The sequence below is a fragment of the Fukomys damarensis genome, unplaced genomic scaffold (genome assembly GCF_012274545.1).
Source record: "Fukomys damarensis isolate Sample0158 unplaced genomic scaffold, DMR_v1.0_HiC HiC_scaffold_36, whole genome shotgun sequence".
NCBI lineage: Eukaryota > Metazoa > Chordata > Mammalia > Rodentia > Bathyergidae > Fukomys > Fukomys damarensis.
In genome coordinates this window covers 38,568,784-38,593,572 of record NW_022900948.1, presented here as the reverse complement: position 1 = coordinate 38,593,572, position 24,789 = coordinate 38,568,784, and the positions used below count along the sequence as shown (strand labels likewise).

Here is a 24,789-nt window from a genome sequence, read left to right as displayed (position 1 = left end):
TTTTTTTTTTTTTTTTTTTTTTTTTAAAGACAGGATCTTGCCATGTAGTTCAGTCTGGCCTTGAGCTCATTATATAGCCCAGGCTGACCCTGAACATGCTGTTTCTCCTGCCTCAGCCTTGCAAGTACTAGGATGACATCTCGCACTCCACCACCAAGTGCACTGCTTATGGTTTTTTAAAATATAGTTTATTTTGGTAACAGAATTTTAAGATACCAATTATTTAGTGAGAAATCTTTTCTATTTGGCTTTTCTTTTGGGGGCATTGTGTTTCTTGACAAATAAATAGACATGAAGCTTGAATCAGTTTCAGACAATCTCCAGAAAGAATGTAAAATGTCATCTCATGGTTATGCTTGATAACACACAACGGAAAACAGTGGAATGGTAATTCTCTTAGGACAAGAATTACTTCTCTAATGTGAAAAAGAATTTCAGATATAAATACTAAATTCTGAAGTCCTAAGAGTGAATAATAACAATATATGTGAAAACTTTTTCACATACTGAATGCTTTCCTTTTTGTAGCCTCAGCCAAATAGCAAATACAAGACTAGCATGTGCCGAGATTTGCGACAGCAAGGCGGGTGTCCACGAGGAACAAATTGTACCTTTGCCCATTCTCAGGAGGAGCTTGAAAAGTAAGTTTTGAGAATTTTCTTTCACATGGGTTTGATTTTTGGTCATTATGAAACTGTCATATACAGTCTTAAAGTCTGTGATATCTCAAAGATATAAGTAAGTTTATGTTTTAGATTCTTTAGATTGCAGAAGTAGCCTTTTCTTTTGAAACCTTTAGAAAATCTGGATGCCTTATCCAGGGATCTTATTTTGGACCATTTATAGTTGGAATCCATGGTTATTCTACAGGTTAAGCAAAAGGTGTACATTAATTCTTAGTGAACATCTTCATCTTGTTTTTAGACACTTTGCAGTCAAACTGAGCTAATTTTCTCCTCCCACATCTCTCATTCTTCCATCCTACTCTTCTCTGTATACCCTGTCAATCTTGTCCATCCAGCTATACCATTCTTATGAGAGCTTATGTTGTCGACTGTTTTCCCTTCACCTTTCCCTGCTTAGTCGTTTACCAAGTTCCACCAGTTGTTTCCTACATGTTCTTTAACTTTCTTCATTGTATCCTTATAGTCACAGCTCTCATCCCCTTTTGTTAATCCATTGTTGCTTCTTAACTAGTCTTACTTACACCTACTGTTGCCCACCTCCTCTTCCATTATTTCCCACAAAACAGCAGTATTTTAAAAGCATAGATCTACTCATGTCACTTCTCTGTACCTGTCTAATATTTTCTTGTTGCCCTATGGGTAAAGATAGAAAATCTGGGTTGTGGAAAGAATAACCATTCTCAAGAAATCAAATAATAACAAATGTTGGAGAGGCTGCAGGGAAAAAGGAACCCTCTATACTGTTGGTATACTTAATGCTTCTTTACAGATTTTTGAGAATAGGATGTCTTAGTTCATATAATAAATCAAAAGGTCAACAAATGTTTATTTAACTAAAATAATTTAATTTTATTTCTGCTTTCTCCCACCCAACCAAACAAAATATAGATGCTCAGCAATCTCTTTTCAGAATGAATGTTGGAATCATGCTCCCAAGAATTCTTGCATTCTGAGAAGTATCAAAAACCTAGATTAGCCAGCCCCACAAATATTTATAAAAGATTATTATGAGTTCAGTACTATTTGAAGGACTTTTAGTGAAGAAAGAGGAATAGTAAACATATAAACATGTACATGTTTATAATCCCGGCACTTGGGAGACTGAGGTAGAAGGATTTTGAGTTTGAGCCCAGCCTTGGGTAGTTAGTGATTTAGTGAGACCCTGTCTCAAAATAGGAACAGGGCTAGGGATGCAGCTCAATATGAAGGCCCTGTGTTCAATCGCAGTACCTCACCCCAAAAAGAAGGGTGACCTGGGAATACTGCTCATGTTAGGGTACTCCTCAGTCTGATCCCCAGAACCGCAACAACAGCCAAAAGAAAAACGAAATGTCACTGTGACGCCTATATGAATTGAGATTAGTTCACTGCTACAGTGGTCAGGTGTGAGATTCATAGCATGGTCATAGGATCATAGCACTAAATGATGAAATGATAAAAAGCAGTCATATTTGACATTCATGCCAAGATAGATAGATTGAATATAGTCTGTAAAGAAAAGAGGAATCAAGGAACCAAGGTTTGGAGCCTGCATAACAGAGTAGTTAGTGTCTTTTACTGAGATGCATAATATCTTGGGACAGAAAATCAGTAGTTCTCGTGGTCATATGAAGTTTAAAGCTTGATTCTCACACTAAAAATATTTGTTAAATACCTGGTATGCGCAGACCCTATCTCATATGCTAACTATAGAGAGGTGCATAAGAAAGGGAAAATCTCTGGCCTCATTGGACTGACGTTGAAGTAGACCAGTTTAAAACTCCTAAGTAGGAAACATAATATCCAGTACTGATTGGTGCTAAGATGAAAAATTACATAGATAAAAAGAAATAATGATTAGGAAAAGAGATATTTTAGATAAGATGGCCTAGGAAGAGCTTTCAGAGGATATAATGTTTAAGCAGACACCTGAATGAAATAATGGTACAAGAGAGAAAGATAAGAATGAAATCTTTAGAAAGGCATCCTAGGCTTGAGACCTGGGGCACAAGTGAAGTATTGTACTTTATTAGGAACTGGAACTCTTTGTCCTTTTTCTTAGGAGGATTGTGTAGTTACAGATGCGGGAAGGTTGGTGGAATTGGTGTTAAATAATTCTCTTCTGGTTTCATTTGTCTTTTTGGTTAAGTAGGAGACAATATCATAGGTTGTGGAGGGGATTTGGAAGTGGAGGAGAAAAGGATGTTAGGCTCAACTTAGTAAAGTATATATTAATTATATTAATGAATTGCTTGGCCTTTAAAAATCATTGTCTCTACCAATGCATAGCTACTTGAGAAAAGGCACCAAATAAATGCAGTATTTGGTTTAAGGTTTTATAAAGTTAATACAGGATAAATGAGACCAGTGAGTTAAAGGTATTTACAAAGGAAGGATTAATTATGGATAGTGGATTTAAAAAAGGGTAAAGGAAGGAACAAGTACTTATGGGAGCTCTTGGATGGTTAAAAAAAAGGAAAAGCAAGCATGGTATTCATGCCTATAGTCCTAACATTTGAGAGGCTGAGACAAGAGGATTGCTGTGAGTCAGGCCAGCCTGAGCTACATAGTTCGGTGCCATCACGAACTACATAGTGAGACTCTGTCAAAAGAACAAAAAAAAGAAGTGGGGGCCAGGCAGGCAGAAAGGAAGACAGGCCAGTGTGGGGGTCTAGATTTTAAGTCCAATCCTGTAGCTGCCCATACACCAAGAGTCCAATATGTATCTTCCTGTCACTCATTTTTCCTCACTTGGTTTAGAGTTACCCTAATTCCTCTCTTTTAAGAGGCTCGCATACAAAACATTGTTTTTTTGCTTGTTTGGCTAGTCTTAAGAATATCTGAGCTTTGTCCTTCAGAAGTGAAAAGCAAGGCGTAACTGGGCATTTTGTGTAGAACTTGGAAGAAAAGAATGAAGAGTAGGTGTTAATATGTTGAAGAAAGCACAGTGATTCCCGAACCTGGTCCTTTCCTGCCACCGATTATGTTTTCGAAATACAGGTCTGCTCATGTGACTCCTCCTTCAAGAAGTAATCATTCCTTCGGTGTTTATAAGATAGTGTGTAGGCCATCACCAGGATTCTTGTTTTTTTCTAATTTTAAACTTTATTCTACCTTCAGCTAATCTGATCTGTGAGCACTTGTCATTCATCTTGTGTATGTATGTGGGGGTGAATAATGAAGCTTTTTATAGATACTGAAGGTCTAAAAGGGAAACTATTTCTGAAAACATTCCTTATCTCTAACACTTTTAACATATCACATTAATTTAGACATAATCATGACTCCATATTTTTGTAGCTTTCTTTCTGTTTATGTAACTTAATTTTGCCCCACTTAAAGTATTGGAGGGGACATTATAGAAATAAGGACTGGGACCAATACTGCATTATAATGAAAGTTTTGATCTAGTGGAAACATGGTTCTCTTAAATGGAATTCAGGATCAAATTGTTTTAGAATATTATGTTCTGTTACCATAAATAAAACTCAACTTAGTATTAGAAAAGTGTTTAATCCAAATAATTTTTACCTTAGGCATAAAGTAATCTGAGAAATGTAATATAAAAATTCTGCATTTTGGTGTAATGTTTAGAATGAATTTTTAGTTTTTAAATTTCTTCAAAAATTATACTGTGTTTTAACAACAATGAAAATGCTTTCAACTCTTAACATACCTTTCTTCATTTTATATTCTACTAATACAAGATTTTCAAACATTGTTTTCCCACTCTGTCAAAAAGCTGCTTTAAATAAATGTGTGCTTAGCTGGCTGTATTATGTGCCTGTACATACATGTATAGCATATATGTATGTTTGTATATTATTATATATATATGTGAATGGTATATATATTTTCATGTGACATCAGTCACAGTAGACTTTGATGTAGAATGTGTTTGATTTTTTAACTGAAACTTTTCAAGGCTGTTTCTTTTTTAAAAAATATTTTCCCATTTTTTTTTCTATAGAGTAAGATTTAGAGCAATATTCACCAATACATTGTTTTTAAACAGGTATCGATTAAGGAACAAAAAGATCAATGCAACTGTAAGAACGTTTCCTCTTCTAAATAAAGTTGGTGTAAACAACACTGTCACAACCACAGCCGGAAATGTCATTTCTGTCATAGGAAGTACTGAAACAACGGGGAAAATTGTCCCAAGTACAAATGGAATTTCAAATTCAGAAAACAGTGTTTCCCAGCTAATCCCACGTAGTACTGACAGTGCATTAAGAGCTCTGGAGACTGTGAAGAAAGTGGGGAAAGTTGGCACAAATGGTCAGAATGCTGCTGGGCCCTCTGCAGAGTCTGTAACTGAAAAGTAGGTATTAGGTAAAAATGATTAATATCATTCTTTTCCTTGTGGAAATGCCCAAGTATTTTTTTAATTCTGAAGAACAGCAGCTAATTCTAATTTTTATGAAGAATATTTCATGTAATAGAAAAAACAAATATCCAAAATTTTGAGTTCTGGACCTGGATTTGCAACTGAATAGCTCTGCAATATTGGAATGTCATTTCACCTCTGAGTTTTTGTTTTCTGCAAATGTACACTCTAGAGACTGGACCAGAGTTGGGTTTTTCAAACCTTATTTCCTTGAACTTCAGGATTGATTCTGTAGAGGTGCCATAAAGAAACTAAGTAAAAACCTAAGCAGGTGAGAGGCTGACCTCTAGCACTGTTTCAATCTTAGCACTTTCACTGCATACTCTATAATGGATATATATTTAAGAGGGGAATCTTTGAAGCCAAATTCTTTGGTCTTAAACTATGGCTCACTTTTTCCTAGCTGTTTGGTCTTAACGCAGCTATTCTCACTCATAACATTAGAATTATCTTCATGGGCTGTGTATGTAGCTCAGTGGTAGAGTGTTTTTGTATATTTGAGCCCCTGGGTCCCTTTTCCAGCCCCAGTAAGAAAAAAATACCCTCTTCGTGTATTAGTTCTAAGTATTAAATGAGTTAATGCTGTATTGTACTTGAGTAGTGCCTACCAATTAGTAAGCACTAAAATATCTGCCCTTTGACTTACTCTTGCCACCATTGTTGTCAGCATAAGATTTCGCTTGCTAAAGGATTTTGTTCCCTTAAAAAAGTTTTAAAATTTTCAGATGATTTAAAAAGTTACTTCCAATTGTCATATTTTGTATTCTTTGGAGATTTACAATTTCAGTTAAAGGTTGTTCAAATTTTGTTGCCCCACAATAGTCTGTTAGAATCTATTATATGCCTACTGTGATAAAAGCAAAATGAGAGGCGCACAGTAAACTACTGGTGAATTCTTGTAATTCTGGATGAATAGGTAAGCGGTAACATATGCTGCACTTCTGTAGTTTAGTATTATCTTCTCTGAGACAGATTTTAGAACAGATATATCAAAAATAATGTCCAGTTTACAAATGTTAGTTGTGTACTCATTCCAAACTGACTTGGCACTGTTGGAAATACATGAGACATAATATATTTCTGCCTTTAAGGGATTTATGATGCTGTAGTTTTAGAGACAGCTTTTATACAAAATGAAGTACAGTAGAATTGAAGTCAGGGATGGAAAAATTTATATTGCTGGGAAGACTATGAGAAGAGAATTTCAGAAAATAGCATAATATGTATTAAGTTCATTGGTAGTAATTACATGGAATATTGAGAAGACTGGCCTTTTAGAATCGAAAGCTTATGTTAGTGAATAGAGTAAAAATTAGATAGATTGATTCCAGATTATGGAGACCTTATGTTGTATATGTTTAAGAGATGAATTTTAGTAAGGTATAACTTTTCTGTCTATACAATGGATATTATTTAGCTGTTAAAATGTGATCTACTATTATGTGTTACTTTATGGATGAATCTTGAAAACATGCTAAGTGAAAGAGGATAGATATAAAAGTCCAGATGCATGATTCCATTAGTGTGAAATATCCAAAATAAGCAAATCCATAGCAAAAAGTTGATTAGTGATGTTCAGGAATCTACATGAATGCTAATAAATGCAGGTTTCTCTTGAGGATGATGGAAAGGTTTCAGATTCAGATAGTGATGATAGTTGAAAAATGTGAATATACCAAAAGCCAATGAATTGTACACCTCAAAAGGGTAGATTACAGCTCAATTTTTATTTTATTTTTCTTTGTGCTGGAAGTCAGACTCAGGGCCTTGTGCATGCTAAGCACATATTCTACCACTGAGCTATACTACAAAGCCCCTATATCTCACTTATTAAAAATAAGCTGGACTATGAAAAAAGATAACGTTAAATAAATCACTCATGGATTACATAATATGTACTAAACACTCAGACAACTGGTGTAGTTAATGAAAAGGAACTACAGTACAGTAGATGCACTCTGCCCATAAGGTTGCCTTGTGTTGTCTGGGAGATATGTAAACAGATAGTATATAATGTGTTCTGAAAACTTCTGTAATGGAGTTGTGTTGTTGGAACATAGGAAAAGGGATCACTAATTCTTGAGGGAGGTTTTATAGAAGACTTCTTAGAGGTCATATGGTGATCCCTGAGCAACCTGTAAAAGTGTACGTAACCCAGATGAAAGAAAGATCTTTGTGGTTAGAGGAAGCAGCACAGGCAAAATTATGGAGGTATGAAGAAGAGTCCTTGGAAGAAAAACCTAGAATCTGAGAAATAATCTAAGATAATACTGTAGTTATATAGCTTCCTGACTAGGATGTAACTGAAGATTAACTTTGTCCATAAGCCTGAGTTTTTTGGATAGCTTGCATGGTTTTATGAAGCTATGAATATTTAGCCTGTCAAGAATTTTTTTTTTTTAACACTGAAGATTGAACACTTGAACAGAGGGCCTTCACAGTGAGCTACATCTTCAACCCTTTTTTAAAATTTTGAGACAAGGTCTTACTAAATTACTAAGTTATCTAGGCTGGGCTCAAACTTGTAGTTCTTTGCCTCAGCCTCCCAGAGTGCTGGGACTTACAGGCATGCAACACCACGCCCAGCTCAATCGTGAATTTAGATGTGTTTTCCTGTTAAGTCTTAAGAATTTGTCATTTTGCAAAACTGGTCCAAATTTCATAACATTTTTCATGAAGGACCAGATAATCTGTGTGAAGCACTTCCATAGTACCGGAATGAATTCAATAACTACTCTAACTTATTGAAAAAATAAGCAAAAACCTAAAATATCTTTAAACTCTAAGCCAAGATGTTTGTATTATTTCTATTATTTTACCCATGTTCATTCTTTATGTATTTTAATACATAATTACTTAAAGAAATAAACACTTGCTGCTAGACTAATCTGCTGCACTAAATTTAAGACAGCTCATGTACATTGTTTATACCTCTGGCTTTGAAAGGACTTGTCTAGTTTGAGAAAACTCTAATCTGATTAGGATACAATATATTGAATTCCTAACTAACAAAATCATTTTTTGAATTACTGCATATTTAAAGCTCCTTCCAAGTTCTTAAAAGAGGATAAGAAATCTTTTGTGAGATCCTTAGGAACTAATTAGTTGGTTACTCAACCAAGAAAATTATTTTGTATTTAGGGAGGTAAAGGGCAAAAGGGTTGGATAATTTTCATCTATTTAATGAGTTACCATTTCAATCACCCATCAGATATTTACTGAGTACCTACTGTGTGCCAGGAGCTATTTTACTTGTCCAACAAATATTTACTGAGTACCTATGGTGTTCCAGAACTGTTACAAGTGCCAGGGACATAGGGGTTAACAAAATAGACCAAAAAATGGCATTTTTTAGAGTACCTTTTGGTTAATGTAACTCTAATTCTACAGATACAATACATTCTTTTTTTTATGTGTGTGTGGTTCTAAGGATCGAACTCAGGACCTTTCACTTGAATGGTAGGCACAGTGCCACTGAGCTAAATCCCTGTAACTACTGGTAGACTCTATTGTTTGTCTTGGGAAGTTACTGAACATGATTTTTAAAAAATTCTCAGTAGGAAAAGTCTTTGTTTAAAGAATGGGTAAAAAGAGATTGATGAGTCATCTAACTGCCTGGGATTTGTTTTCATTTCCTATTCCTCTTACTGGAATAAGAAATCTGTTACTATGATCTTGTAAATAAGTAAATGTAGGGTGGCAGTGAAATTCCTTGCTTTAGATTTCACAGAGGGAAATATCTGACTTGTTTCCTATTGTTTCACTGTATAATTTTGTGAAAAATTTAAGCATCATAGTTGTTTATCGTTTGCCTTTTGTTAAATTTTTTCTCTAGTAAAATTGGTTCTCCACCCAAGACTCCTGTAAGTAACATAGCTGCTACCTCAGCTGGGCCCTCTAATGTTGGAACAGAGCTGAATTCTGTGCCTCCAAAATCCAGCCCATTTCTAACTAGAGTACCAGTGTATCCTCAGCATTCTGAAAACATTCAGTATTTTCAAGATCCAAGGACTCAGATACCCTTTGAAGTTCCACAATACCCACAGACAGGTAAGTAATTTTAGGCAATTCTAAGAAAAAAGGAAACTATAATCTACTGTATTGTTGTTTCCCTTAGATAAATGGAGTTTATATATATATATACACATATATATATATATCTCTACAATGTCTACATTAAAAAAATTAATCCCTTTGACTGTATGACTCATACATTTCTTCCTTCCCTAAGAATCTATGATTTTAAATACCAGTTATTTTTAATAACACATGTATTGTGTGTATGAGTAGGAACACTCAGTAATAGGGAACTCGAAGGAGTGCTTAAAACATGAGACATTGTATATCATCTTACAAGGACAATAAAACTAGAAAAGTGACAAGACAAAAGAAAAGGACTTTGAGTTCCTAGGATGCCAAATTGTGAGAAACTAAATGGAAAACTACTGAGTAAAGATAAAGGCTAGTCAGTAAAGCTTATATGATTCCTATGGTGACCTTTTAGGGCTGGTAAGGGTTTAAAGTTCTATGTTAATTAAGCTTCTGTCCTTCCTGGTAAGGAAGGGAGAAGGAACACATTTACGAAGATTATATCCTAGGCCTGGAATATAGCTCAGTGGCGCTGCACCTGTCTAGCAAGTCCAAGTCCTGAATTCCAATCCCCGGTACCAAAAAAATACGTGTGTGTGTGTGTGTGTGTGTGTGTGTGTGTGTATACACATACATATATATATAGCTGTCCTACATTTAGGCAGATAAGGAATAGAGGTTTTTTGTTTTTTTTTTTGTTTGTTTGTTTGTTTTTTTTGGTACCAGTGATCAAACTCCAGTCCTTGCACTTGCAAGGCAAGCAGCAGCACTGAACTAAATCCCTGGCCGTAGAAATCTTTTTCTTGTTTCTTTGTTAACTTTCAGCTCAAAATAATCTTTATATGAGAGTGGTATATTCTGGCATATTCTGCCATCCTTTAGTGTCCTTCTGATTATGTTGTGTTTTATTTTTTTGTTTCCTCCCCTCTACTAATTGATAGTTAAAAGCATTATACTTTTACATATTATTGAGGTATCCTGTGACACACACACACACGCACACACACACACACACACGTAATGTTTAAACATGCCTATCTCTTTAAACATTGATCATTTCTTTATGTGAAAACATTCAAAGTCCTTTCTTCTAGCTTTTTGAAGCACATGAAGTATATAATTATTATTATCTGTAGTTACCCTAAATGGGAGTCCAGATGTCTCTTTCACATACTGATTTCTTTTCCTTTGGATATATACTCAGTAGTGGGATTGTTGAATGATATGGTAATGCTGTTTTTATCTTTATGGAACCTCCATACTGTTTTTCATAATGGCTGTTCTAGTTTATATTCCCACCAACAATGGGCATGGGTTCTTTTTTCTCTCTATCCTTGCCTGCACTTTAATATTTTTGATAATAGCTACCATTTTAATGAAGTGAGATACCTCATTTTGGCTTTTACCTGGTATTTTCCTGATTAATTAGTAATGTGATATTGAGCATTTTTTTCATATACGTATTGGCTGTTTGTATGTCCCTCACCCCCCCCCCTTTAAACAGTACTGGGGATTGAATCCAGGGTCTTCACATTGAACTATATCCCCAGCCTTTTATTTTTTATTTTGCTGAGCTGCCCCCGCTGGCCTCAAACCTATGTTCTTTTTGCCTCAGCCTCCCTGAGTACTGAAATTACAGCGGTGTGCCATAATGCCTGGCTTGGGTGTCTTCTTTTGAAGTGTGTATCTTTTTATATAATTTTGTAGTGATGGGAACTGAACACAGAACTTTGCACTAAGCTACCTACATCCCTGGTCCTTTGCTTTTTGTTTTTGTTTTAACTTTTGAGACAGGGTCTCACTAAATTGCCCAGGCAGGCCTTGAACTGGTGATCCTCCTGCCTCACTCTCTTAAGTAGCTGAGATTACAGGCATGTACCACTGTGCCTAGCTTGCTTATACTTCTAATTGGGTTGTTTTGTTGCTCTTCAGATTTTTTAGTTCCATATATATTCTAGATATTAATACCATGTATAATTTGCCCCATTATATATTGGACAATATATTGTATGTATATTGTATGCAATACATAGGTATATTTTCCTCCCATTTTATAACCTGTCTCTGCATTCTTTGTTGTTTTCTTTTCTGTGTAGATGCTTTTTTTTTTTCAGTGCTGGGAGTTGAACTCAGGACCTTGTGCTTGCCAGGCAGGTGCACTGCCACTGAGCCCCTGTGTAGATGCTTTTAAGTTTAATTTTAGTTGTCTGTTTTTGCTGTTTTTTCTTGTGGTTTAGGGGTCTTGTCCAAAAAAATCCTTTTACATTCCAGTGTCCTGAAGCATTTCCCCAGTTTTCTTCTAGTAGTTTTGTACTTTCAGACCTTAATTGTATGTCTTTAATCCATTTTGAGTTGACTTTTTACCTGGCTAGAAATACAGGTCTAATTATTATTCTGCATGTGGATGTGAAGATACCATTAGTTTTATTGTTGACATTAGTCAGAATCAAATATGGAGTCCATGAAATGACCTTCAGTCGTTCTCTAAATCTTTAATGTGGTATGCAAAATGGGTTGCTTCTATATACTTGTGTAAAATTTTAGGAAGAAAGTGAACAACTTACATATATTTTGAAAGAGGTCTTTAATTTCTCCTAAAATGGTTGCTAAGAATCAGTGATGTAACTGATTACTGTATTTAATCCAAAACCTCTAGCAATAGATGCCCTACAAGAAAATTTACTAGTCATCTCTTATAATAAGTCTGTCAAATGTTTTTAAGGAGCAGTTTAACAAAGTGTTGACTGTTAATGATTTTCATATAATGGTATTTTGAAAATAGGCAGCTTCTTTATACAGATACAAATCATTGAATATATTTTTTTCACATTAAGGGCTGCCTTATATTTAAACCAATATATAATGTTGGATTTTACTAAGATTACATTAAATATTCCTCTTTCCAATTTTCAAGGATACTACCCACCACCTCCAACGGTACCAGCTGGTGTGGCTCCCTGTGTTCCTCGCTTTGTGAGGTCCAATAATGTTCCAGAGTCCTCCCTCCCACCTGCTTCCATGCCATATGCTGATCATTACAGTACATTTTCCCCTCGAGATCGAATGAATTCTTCTCCTTACCAACCTCCTCCTCCGCAGCAGTATGGACCAGTTCCCCCAGTACCTTCTGGAATGTATGCTCCTGTGTATGACAGCAGGCGCATCTGGCGCCCACCTATGTACCAACGAGATGACATTATTAGAAGCAATTCTTTACCTCCAATGGATGTGATGCACTCATCTGTTTATCAGACATCTTTGCGGGAAAGATATAATTCATTAGATGGATATTATTCAGTGGCTTGTCAGCCACCAAGTGAGCCTAGGACTACTGTGCCTTTACCAAGGGTACGTAGTATTGGAAATAGAAATGTTACTATAATGTAGTACTTAAGAACCCTGTGTATGGAGTCAAATTACTCAGACTCCTGGCTCTTCCTGTTTCTATTTGTGGGGCTTTCTAGAGGTTCTTTAACCTTCCCATCCCTCAATTTTTTCATTGGTGTGATGGAAATAATACTTGCATGTACAATATAAAGCTGATGTAAAAGTTAAATTAGAAACACAAAATTCTTAGAATGGGACTTGATGCATATTAATGCTCAGTACATGTTATGTTTGGATAGGTGACTGATGGAAAGGTAAAAAGAAATCTCAAAAATACAAGGGCAAGGCCTTTTTCAATATCCTCACAATATATAAAGACTTCTAGACTAGAAAAGTGCTCAAATTTTACCTAACATCACCGATGTTAATAAATATTAACCTGTTTGGTTTAAGTATATAGCATAGACTATACTGACTTCTTGCTGGGTTTTTTTGGGGAGTTGTCCCAATAGCATAAAATCTTCATAGAGCATAGTTTAATTGATTAACCACTCCCTACATGATCAAGACTGTTTCTTTTATCTTCCCTAGGAACCTTGTGGTCATTTGAAGACAAGCTGTGAGGAGCAGATACGAAGAAAGCCAGACCAGTGGGCACAGTACCACACTCAGAAAGCACCTGTCTCTTCTACTCTTCCTGTGGCAACACAGTCTCCAACACCACCTTCTCCTCTATTCAGTGTTGACTTCCGTACAGATGTAAGAAAGGTTTTAATCACTTGAGTGCAGGAATAGGTCAGACAGCTCAACTCAAATTATTCATTCAAACCAGGGTTAGATATTTTGGATATTTTGCAAAATTGGTGTATAGTAGGATTTAGTTCATGATGGCTAGGTTTTATAAGATTGGGAAGACCATTAAGGCACAATCTTTTCCTAAGAATTTAAAATGTTTCAGCTGTATATTTGCCATTTTTATAGTGCTTCTTTGTTGTTGTCATTGATGTTGTTGGTGGTGTTTGGTGCAGGCTATCAAACCACAGTTTTGCACAATCTTGAGTACACGATGTACCTCTGAGTTACACTCTGAACCTCACTTGTTGCATCTTTAGCATGTAAACATATGCTCAATCCCCACTGCTACAAAAAAATTAAGACTTAATTTTATATTTACCATTTTTTGAATACTTACTCATGTCAGACATTGTGCTCAGCTTTTACATAATGCTGTTTTATTTAAGTCTCACTAAAACTTTATAGGGTGGATATTACTCATGTTTATAGATTAGGAATTCTAATGAGACAATTTTAATAATTTTCCCCAGTCCTTTCAGTCTGCAAGTAGCTAGGATTTAAACCCTAGTCTGAGACATTTTTCCCCCTACATTACAGGAGATGCAGGAATGCCTACTGTATTACTTTGCTATTTACACCATGTTAAGTATTATTCTTGGGCTTACAAAACAAATTTTTGTGTCAGGGCAGTGTTAATTTAGCCAGATGTTTTTAGTACCATTTGGGTTAGGTTTGGGTTTGGCTTGGATTTTTTTGAGATAAGGTCTTACTGTGTAGCCCAGACTGGCCTCAAACTCATAATCCTTCTGCCTCAACCTTCTGAATGTTGGGATTATAAGCATGTGCCCCCATGCCCAGCTAATACTGTTATATTTAAAGAAAAATCATTTATATTTTACATTTACCCTGGTTTATTCCCCAGAGGGTCTGATATTAAAAATTTGTAATCTTTTAATTATGATAAATTTCAAACATTTACAAATGTAGAATAATAATATAATAAACTTTGTGTACCCACCAGTACCCATTCCCCAGTTTCTCCTTGGCCAGACTTGTTTCATTTCATATTCCTTCTTTCCACTGGATTATTATTATTATTATTATTGGTACTTGGGATTGAACTCAGGACCTTGTGCTTGCAAGGCAGGCGGCAGAACCACTGAGCTAAATCCCTGGTCCTCCACTGGATTATTTTGAAATCATATACATTATATTTTTTCATCCATAAATACTTCACCAAAGTATTAAATTTGTAAAGTATATTTAAATTCATCTCCCTAAACTTCTTCAAAGCAGGTGGCAGAATGACACCTTTGCTTAATAGAAAAGTTTATTCTTATTGTTCTGTGCTGTGCTTTTGGAAATGAACATTTCCCTGAGATTCACATTTTCTATCAGCTAGAAATATGAATTGCAATGATTCTGGCCTTGAATTTTAACCAGATTTAATGATTCTCACAACTTTATACCTGGCCACGTAGTATTCCATATAATCCCTTTAAAATTTAATTTACTTCCCTTCCTTGCTTCAGAAACAACTTTGAATTTTTTTTCTCTATTTAATAGTGCATGTTTTATCACTTATATTTCTTTTTTTTCCTTGAGAAAATCATAAACTCTTTTAGGGCATGATCTCTGTGTCTGTGGATACTGTATATTTTCCTTTTTTTTAGAGCACCCAATGCAATTCATGAACTTGATCCTTTCCATAGTTCTGATCACAGACTGATTTAGATGAGAACCACATCAAATTCAATGGTTTGGTTCATTGTTGACCTTACGGAGAAATTTGATTTGGTTCTCATCCAGTTCGGTTTCTGACCAAAATCCTGGAAGTATTAAATTTGTTAACCAAGATTCAACTGTACCATGTTAGCAGCATTTTATTATACTTGTTGATTGGGTTTGATTGTGTCAGGAGTTCCTTATGAGGTTTAAATGACAAGGTGAAGAGAGGCAGCATGCTACTTTTTGTAGAAACACTGCTGCTTATATTATTGAGAGAATATACATTCTTTTCAGTTACTTTGTATTAATTACAAGCTTGTAAATTTGTTTCATACTAATTGCCTTTTTTTTTTAATCAGTTCTCTGAGAGTGTGAGTGGTACAAAATTTGAAGAAGATCATCTTTCCCATTATTCTCCCTGGTCTTGTGGCACTATAGGCTCCTGCATAAATGCCATCGATTCAGAGCCCAAAGATGTAATCGCTAATTCAAATGCTGTGTTAATGGTATGGTTTTACTGGAGTAGAAGAGTTGGGAGTGGGGGAAATTATGCATGTTGACTCATTTTAGAATGAATGCTTTCATCTTATTGTTGCTATACCACTTACTATAAGCAGGTGTTATATTTTGAGAATTCTGAAATAAATTGCATTTAATGTTTAAAGTATTTGAGCATAGTTTGATGGTTTCTGGATTTTCATTGAGTTACAGAGCTAGTGTTACATTTACCAGAAGAATCCTTTTCTTGATGAATTGAATCCAGGGCCTTCACACTGAGCTACATATTGGCCCTTTTTTATGTTGTTTGTTTTTGTTATTTTTGTTTGCTTGTTTTTTTGAAACAGGGTCTCACCAAGTTGCCCAGGCTGGGCTTGAACTTGAGATCATCCTGCCTCAGCCTCCCAGAGTGCTGGGATTATAGGCATGCTCCCATTACGTGTCTTTTGATAACATAAACATGTATTACTAGCTCAAATAATTGCTGACAGTGCTTTTATTGATGTCTTTTGGTTTATGCAGGACCTGGACAGTGGAGATGTTAAGAGAAGAGTGCATTTATTTGAGACTCAAAGAAGGACAAAAGAAGAAGACCCAATAATTCCCTTTAGTGATGGACCTATCATCTCAAAATGGGGTGCAATTTCCCGATCTTCTCGGACAGGTTACCATACTACGGATCCTGTTCAGGCCACTGCTTCCCAAGGAAGTGCAACTAAACCCATCAGTGTATCAGGTGCTCCATTTTAACTAATACTTAGCCAGTTATATTTTAGGCATTTTGCTTTTTATTCTTTAGCCTACGTGATAGGGAACATTCCCCTCCATGTAATGATCATAGTAAACTCAGAATAATATAATGTAATCGGATCACAATTTTTTTTAAAAGTACATATTTACTTCTATATACTTGTATTTCACTTTTATAATAATTGTTTCTTTTTGTTTATCTGTAGATTATGTCCCTTATGTCAATGCTGTTGATTCAAGGTGGAGTTCATATGGCAACGAGGCCACATCTTCAGCACACTATATTGAAAGGTAACGTTACCTGTAATTCTTTAGGATTCTCTACTCTCAGACTTATATGCATCCTCAGAATTCAAAATCTGTTGTTGTACATGAAATATGCTTTGAGCCATGTAACAAATGTCTGGAAAAATTTTTCCATTTGGAATGATGACTTAAATTTTCAGGGTTGATGTTTATATACAGTCATTAGGGCTTTAGTTACTTCATTTATTTCATTTTTATTACAATAAACATATTTCTCTTTAAAGGGACAGATTCATTGTTACTGATCTATCTGGTCATAGAAAGCATTCCAGTACTGGAGACCTTTTAAGCATTGAACTTCAGCAGGTGGGCTTGATGTAACTCAGCTTTGATTTTTAAAAAAATAGAATGGCAGTTGAAAGCCATGATTGGAAGCTAAGTATACTTGTTTTCCTCTCTTGTGGTAGGCCAAGAGTAACTCATTACTTCTACAGAGGGAGGCAAATGCTCTAGCCATGCAACAGAAGTGGAATTCCCTGGATGAAGGCCGTCACCTTACCTTAAATCTTCTAAGTAAGGAAATTGAACTGAGAAATGGAGAGGTAAAGATACTGAACCCACCCCCCCAGCTCCATGTTTAATGTGTTTGCTTTCTGCTGGTGCATGTTCATTTATACCATTAGTTCGTGCATTGTGATGTGCCTTTTTCTTTTTTTCTTTTTTTTTTTTTTTTTTTTTTTTTTTTTTGGTACCTGCAATCAAACTCAGGACCTTGTGCTTGCGAGTCAGGCATGGTTCCGCTGAGCTAAATCCGTGGCTCTGATGTACTTTTTTCTGATGGATGATTACTTTTAAAATTTACAGTAGCATAATAGTTGTTTTGTTTTGTTTTTTGAGAGAGAGTCTTGCTATGTAGTTCACAGTGGCCTTAAGTTCACTATATAATCCAGGCTGACCTCAAGCTCATTGTAATCCTCCTGTCTCAGCTTTCCAAGTACTGCAATTACAGATGTGTGCCACCATGCCTCGCTTACAATAGCATAATATTATAGTCTCAGAATTTCTAACTAATTCTTTAGTTAAATTTTTGAGATTCCTGTTTTAATTTAAAAGGGAGGCACCAAGTTCTGCAAGTACAAAATCAATTTTTTCTTATTTACAGAGTGATTATACAGAAGATGCAGCAGATACTAAGCCTGATAGAGATATCGAGTTAGAGCTTTCAGCACTTGATACTGATGAACCTGATGGACAAAGCGAACAAATTGAAGTAAGTCCCACAATTAGATAAGTAGGCGGCTTTGTTCCATTGAAAAGTAAATGGTATAAAATGCTTTCATACTGAAAGATGAACATTGTGTTTTTTTAGGAGATCTTGGACATACAACTTGGTATTAGTGCTCAAAATGACCAGTTACTGAATGGAACCGCAATGGAAAATGGGCATCCAGTTCAACAACATCAGAAAGAGCCAGTAAAACAAAAGAGACAGAGTTTAGGTGAAGACCATGTGATTCTGTGAGTGTTAGAAAAATCATAACCAGTGGGAATAGGGCACGAATATTTAAAGAAAAACAAATGCTCTATTAGATTTATTCTTTGCTTTTTTCTATGAGAAGAAATACTTTTTATACTAGAGGGCAATGATTTAGCCAGTAAAAATCCCCAGGGCCTTTCACATGCTAAGTCAGCACTGTACCTTTAAGCTACATCCAATCTCTTTTTAAAATTTTATTTGAGATAGGATCTTGCTGAATTGCCAGGCTTAGCTTGAATTTATGATCTTCTTGCTTTAGCCTCTCAGGTAGATGAGATTAGAGGCCTGTATCCCCATGCCTGGTTTATAAAGTAGTCCATTTTAATAAACTGAAATTTGCTTCTGGTTAGGATAAAAGTTAGTATATACTTTATTTTGGGGGCTTTTTTGTTTGTTTTAGTTTTTTTGTTTTGTTTTGTTTTGTTTTTTGCTATGTAGTGCAGGATGGGCTTGAACTTACTATGTTGCTATGGCTGGCCTCAAACTCGCAGCAGTCCTCCTGCCTCAGCTTCCTGAGTGCTGGGATTACAGGTGTGAGCCACTGTGCTGGCAATATGTACTTTAGAACCAGGTTATACTTCAGTTTGGCCAAACTTCTAGACTATACAAAAGAAAATTAAAATCTAGGTTAATTCTTTCTTGTTTTAAAAATTATATGAAAGAGGGCCAGAGTTTTAGCTCAGTGGTTCCTTGGCCTGCCTTACAAGTGCAAGGACCCGAGTTCAATCCCTGGTACCAAAAAAAAAAAATATACGAAAGGGCCAGGGATGTAGCTCAGTGGTACCACTCCTGCTTGGCAAGCTCAAGGTCCTGAGTTTGATCCCCAGTATGCGGGGGGGAATCATACTAAGATTTTCTTGGCTATAATATTGCAGTTTTTTATAATTGTGGCCAAAAATAATGGGCTTGATCCCTTTTTTTTTTTTTGTACTGGGGATCAAACTCAGGACCTTGCGCTAATGAGGAAGACAGCGGAACCACTGAGCCAAATCCCCGGCCCTTGAACTTGATAATTTGATTGGTCCTAAACTAGCCATTATTTAAATTTTTTATTGTAATGTTTAAAAATGGCACTTTTTTTTAACTGTCAGTACTTTTTACTGATAAAAATGACATTCTTTTGCTTGGAACTCTTAAAGTTTGATACAGTTTTCCTTAAGCTTATGTATGGCTACTCTTCAGTTTCACTAAAGTCTAATTTGTTTTTTTTGTCATTATTTTCTCTCAGGGAGGAGCAAAAACCAATTCTGCCGGTAACTTCTTGCTTTAGTCAGCCACTCCCCGTGTCTGTGAGCAATGCAAGTTGCATCCCCATCACCACATCCGTCAGTGTTGGCAACCTCATTTTGAAAACTCATGTTATGTCTGAAGATAAAAATGACTTTTTAAAACCTGTTGCAAATGGGAAGATGGTTAACAGCTGAAAGGAGGTTCATCTTTCAAATTTGTGACCATACCATGGAAGCATTTACACTAGCTTTTTATATATATAATATATATTATATAATGTATATTTTTTTTAAAAAAAGATATTACTGGGGGCATCCATTTCCTGTGGACTCTTTGATACTTAATGCCCTCTTGCATTAGCATTATGAAAAAAAATTTTACTTTAATAGGGTAACATGTTCACTTTCCAGAAGTGATTGGAATTTGGACAACATCTAACTTAAGCTTCAAGCAGCTTTTTATGAGTTTGTAGCAATCCGGTGCAGTAACTGAGCCATTTCCTATTTTAAATGGCTTCTATAGAAAATTAACAACTCAGTTATTAAACTAGCAGGATCCTACAATGATACATCTAGTGAAAGTAGACTTAATTAACTTATTTATTTCTATTTTATGTTTCACTGAGAGAAATTTCCATCTCATTCCAGCTGCTTTATTTATCTTTTTCATGGGACTTTGCATGGATTTTTTTTTCTTTTGAAGAGTGGAATTAAACGTTCTTACCATAGAATTTTACAGGGTTATATACTAGCTTTCTTTACTGCATTATATGTAGGAGTGTGGTGCAGTGCTTTTATCTGTAGCATTTATGTTTTTTTTTAATTTTCCATTTTTCAAGAATAGTTTCTGCTTTGTTAATATTTATACACAGGCTACTTGTTGAAGTAATTAATTAAAAATATAACCAAGTGCCTAAGTCTTTCAGCTGATGTACTAGATATTAAATTCTCCTAAGTTATGCAGAATCGTTTTTACAATTTTGATAAATTATGCACTAATGTAATGCCAGTTTTTTAAAATGCAGATTTAAGCCTGTACATTATAGAATCTGATGACTTGGCAAAAGAATCAGGTGCTTTCAGCTTTCTTGAGAAAACCCTGTATGTAGCGTTTGCACTGACTAACAAGATGGTATTGCTGGGTTTTTATTTAAACTAATTAATTTGGATCTTCATTGCATTATCTTGGTTAAATATTGTTTGTTGTTACTTCATGTTGGGGTTTAATTTTCCTTGTTTTCTGACTGGTAGGTTGATAAGAATATGAACCATGTAATAGTAGAACATTGGCTAACATTTATTCATATTTAAAAACATGAATAATACCTGCCCTGCCATAATGTGACTGAAATTGTTTTGGCTTGGCATCTAAAAGTATGCAGTATGTTCAATCAGCCATGCCCCAGATTTGTGGGAGATATATTATTAAAACGTAAATTTCAGTCAACTTTTGAAAAAAAAAAAAAAAAGCTGGGCATTTTTTCCTGGTGACTTTATCTATAGTTCGTTTTTTGTTTTTTGTTTTTTTTTTTATTTCTTTAAGATTAGTTTAACTTTTATTATAATTTTTTTTAATTAACTTCTGTGAAGTTGTTTACTCTGAAAATTGTACTGGAATATTTTAAGCCAAGCTGATCTTTCACCAGGTGTACTGTATGTAAGGGCTTTTCCTGCTAGCAAGATGCTTAAACAGGATCATGTTATTGGTCGTCTGAGCTATTTAGTTATTACAAAACCACAGCATTGTATCAGATAAGATTTTGATAAAAGTTTTGTGCACATTTCCAGGGGTGGGAGGGTTGACATTTCCCTGAAATTTCTTGATCAGAATGAGTAAATACTGGTGTTTGATACCTGTCTTAATGAACATGCTCATAAGGTGACTGATAAGTTGTAAATATACCTGAGAAACAAAAGGGTAGTTTTGATATTCTGGTGTCAGTATGGAAGATCTTACACATTAATTTAATACTCAAATGTATGAAGATGTTTGTTTGTAACATAACAGCACAGTAGCCTTGACTTAGTTTCCTTTGGTCAGTACTGTACCTTTTTGCCATGGCCAGTGCTCCTCATCCCTACAAAGACATATTATTTATTTCACTCTGTAACCTGAAGTGAATAGGAACAAGAGTTTTAAACCATGTTACATTAACTTATTTCTGACATTATAAATTAGCCTAGGATATTACAGGAACATGATTGTTATATAATTTATATCAGAACCTTTCTATAAATATGTGCTTATTACATTTTGAATGCTTCCAATGTACTTTATTTGCTGTTTGTAATTCCAAAAAGGATATGCAAACCAGTCTGTCTACTTCATGGATATTTAGTAGTGAGATCTTCCATGTTGAAGGTAATGTATTTTTTTTTTAAGATTTTAAAATTGCTATTTTGTTACAAAATAGAGACCTATTAACAGTTCGAGAGCTCCTTATGTGCCCTCAGGGAAAGAACCCTCTGTGCAACAGAACTACACAAAACATCTTCAGCACGTTCTGAGGGTGAATATATACTACATAAATTGATCTTGTGTATTTAACCTTATCTTTTTAATTTTAAAATTGAAATTTTGAAACTTGGTTGTGCTCTGCTGGAGAGGGTTGGGATAAACTGCTTAGGTGTTTGCCTACTTGTCCAGTAAATTACATTTGCACCAGTCTGTGTATATACCTGCCAACCTTATTGATATGTCTCTGAATATTTATATTAAAATAATGCTTGTCTTGCAGCAGGTGATCCCATAAAATAGTACCTTCCTATTCTTAAAATTTCACTCTCTTTTCCACTAACAACATAGGAAATGATTCTGTGTTGACATTATTCTGTATTTCATCTTTCTCTTTGTGGTGGCCACCTTCTGTCTGTTGGGGTGGGTTTAATATGAAATAAAGCCAGTGGTTCTCTGCCACTTCAGGAGAAAGAGCAGTTTATCTGATCTTCTTCACAGTGGTACCTACTGATGTCACGGAGGTAAATCTCACAGAGATAAATTATACCTAGAGAATGGCTTCTTAACATTGGGGCAGTTGTCAGTTGACCCTTTCACCGATAAATGTTTGTGATACAAACATTTGAGGAGACGAAAATTTTAATGTTAGCAATGAAAACTGTATGTTGCCAGAGATCTAATCAGGAAAAAGCAGTCTGAGATGTGGAAAGCAGGAAAGGGTTTTTGTTGTTGTTGTTGTTTTGTTTTTTGTTTTTTGCCGTTTTTAAGTCTCATTTGTAAGACCATCTGCCTCACTTGGATGCTGAAGATGTAGCATCAGTAGTTTTCATTTGTGATCTCATTTCATTTTTTGAATTTTGAAAAAGCTAGATACATATGTCTTCTAGTTGACACATGAACAAGTGAGATTCCTTTGCCTTTGCTGATGTGGCTTGCTTTCAGTGCCATATGATGAACTGGTGTCATACATTAAAGGTTGTGCATTGTAATTTTTCAAGAGAAGATAGTACATTTGACCAACGGCTTTGATTCTCCCCAACCCCACCCGTAGCTATTTGCTTTAGTAAGGGAATAGTAAATGAAACCTCGTTCTAGGACTGAAATTTCCATTTGTATAGATCCAGTTACTTTTACCCAAGTTTCAAGTTGATGTTATGTATGTAAAGCACATCCCAATTTTAAATACCACCTTGAAAAAATTACAGAATGCACAATGATTTATAGGAATTTTTAATGGGATCACTTAAACATTAGAAAGAAATTGTTTTAAAAGCCATCTACCTTGAGCATTTTAGATACTAAAGTCCATTTTGTCTTAATGGGTAGGGTTTATAACAAGTTTATGTGATTTCAACTTTGAATCTGAGTATTTCTTCTCTAGCTTCTTTGAGTTCTTTTCTGAGTAGACTGTCACCAATATTGGCAACTAATCATCAAAGGGAAAAGTTAAATTGCAACTCTGTCTTAGTTTCCTGGAAGAACTTTTCTTGTGTTTAGTGAATGAAGAGTGTTGATAGGATCACTTACTGTAACTCCTTCATAAGGACCCTTTCTGCAAGCAGAACACAAATGAACATGCTCTAGGAGTGTACTGTTTTCTGGATAAATTGAAAAAGTTAGCTAGTAACTCCTTGGTACTAGCGGTTTCTTTGTATCCCTTTGCTGGCAAGGGAATACAAGGAGTCAAGACCACAGATCAGAAAACCCCACATTTGAGTGGAGACTTATTTTTACTCCAAGAGCAGTTATTCCCCCAAGTCCAAAACTGGCAGTTTTTTTTTTTTTTTTTAACATAAAATTTAAAAAATATCCCCAAACCAGTGGAAAACAGACACTGGCTGCACTTAGTACTGCCAAAAGCCAAGGTCATTTGCACATATTCCATCAACCTGTGAAGAATTAGGCCTCACTCTGTAACCCAAGGCATGGAAGTGCATGCATCCTCTTAGCTGGGCAAACGGTTATACTGTAGTTGTGATACAACACATGTGGCTTTTATTTGTACTGCACATATCCACTGTACAGCCACTTGGGAGTATCGTGGTTAGCTTGCAGCAACTGCTGTCTGCATTTATACTGTTTATTGCATATTCTTTTCCCTGGAAGTGAAAGAGAAATGTTCTTCTTGTTGCATTGATTACACTTTATAAATTTGCTTAGCTGGAAAGTTTGGGAAAAGAGGCCTGTTTGTCAATTGTACAACCGATTGTGAAGCTCTAGTGTGAATATTTTTACGTCTGTATTAGACATTTTCTTTGCAAATCTATTGTTCGATTGAAATGTAAATGAAATTAAAGATGGTGTACACCCATCATGTAAAAAGCAGGCACCATCTCTAAGATGGATTTAATGCTCATTTTTAAGGCGTATACTCAGCTTCTATTTAAAACTATAATTTAAAATAATTCTGTACAATGAAATGGGGGAATATATATGGGAATAAATTCTATTCCATTTATTTCAATTTGAATTTCCAAATTGTAATATTTCCCTTTGTGCTATAGGAATAGGATTAAAGGGGGGAAGGCTAGGACTTATAAGGCCTGTATATGGGGGGAGGGCAGAGACGGAACAATGAGGGTTGTGATGATAGTGAATAGCAAAAGAGTGAATTCTGTGTGTTTTTGCTGTAGCACTGAAGTGAAGAGATATTAGCTTTGGCTGTTCACAAAATAGAGCATCATGATTTTCAGTGTTTGAGAGAAAATTGATGGAAAGAGTTTGCAGTACTTGACATGTATTTGCATGCACAAAATAAAATAATTTGTCCACCTTAAAAGTTGTTTAGTGTCAATATTGTTTATGGTATTTTTTACTTGTCTTAAATTTTCTTGGGTTTTTTGATTGGTTTGGTTTAGTGGGGGTTGTTTTGTTTTTGGCTTAACAGAGCTACCAGGATACACTCACGTTATCACCTGCCTCATCCATGTACCATTGGGAACGATCTGAAATAAATGCATAAACGAAGATTAAAATATTCCTTAATTCTATCTTTACTTCATTCAGTAAAGAATGCTTTCTAAGTGGAAGATTAAAAACATAGATAATACTGAGTTTGCAGTCTAGGGGGAGAAAAT

General features: G+C 35.3%; 1 protein-coding gene across 1 annotated transcript in view; it reads left to right on the top strand.

The window, feature by feature from the left end:
- The window catches only part of Rc3h2 (ring finger and CCCH-type domains 2), a 47,858-nt gene extending 24,361 nt beyond the window's left edge, over nucleotides 1-23,497 (top strand). Inside the window, exons 9-21 of the mRNA XM_010613485.3 lie at nucleotides 529-641; nucleotides 4,681-4,989; nucleotides 8,891-9,105; nucleotides 12,059-12,492; nucleotides 13,063-13,230; nucleotides 15,354-15,500; nucleotides 16,015-16,228; nucleotides 16,449-16,533; nucleotides 16,773-16,854; nucleotides 16,956-17,090; nucleotides 17,651-17,758; nucleotides 17,858-18,006; nucleotides 19,254-23,497. Of these exons, the coding sequence (XP_010611787.1) occupies nucleotides 529-641; nucleotides 4,681-4,989; nucleotides 8,891-9,105; nucleotides 12,059-12,492; nucleotides 13,063-13,230; nucleotides 15,354-15,500; nucleotides 16,015-16,228; nucleotides 16,449-16,533; nucleotides 16,773-16,854; nucleotides 16,956-17,090; nucleotides 17,651-17,758; nucleotides 17,858-18,006; nucleotides 19,254-19,449 (2,355 nt within the window). The 3' untranslated portion in view covers nucleotides 19,450-23,497. The remainder of the gene's footprint in view (nucleotides 1-528; nucleotides 642-4,680; nucleotides 4,990-8,890; nucleotides 9,106-12,058; nucleotides 12,493-13,062; nucleotides 13,231-15,353; nucleotides 15,501-16,014; nucleotides 16,229-16,448; nucleotides 16,534-16,772; nucleotides 16,855-16,955; nucleotides 17,091-17,650; nucleotides 17,759-17,857; nucleotides 18,007-19,253) is intronic.
- The last annotated feature ends 1,292 nt before the right edge of the window (nucleotides 23,498-24,789 follow it).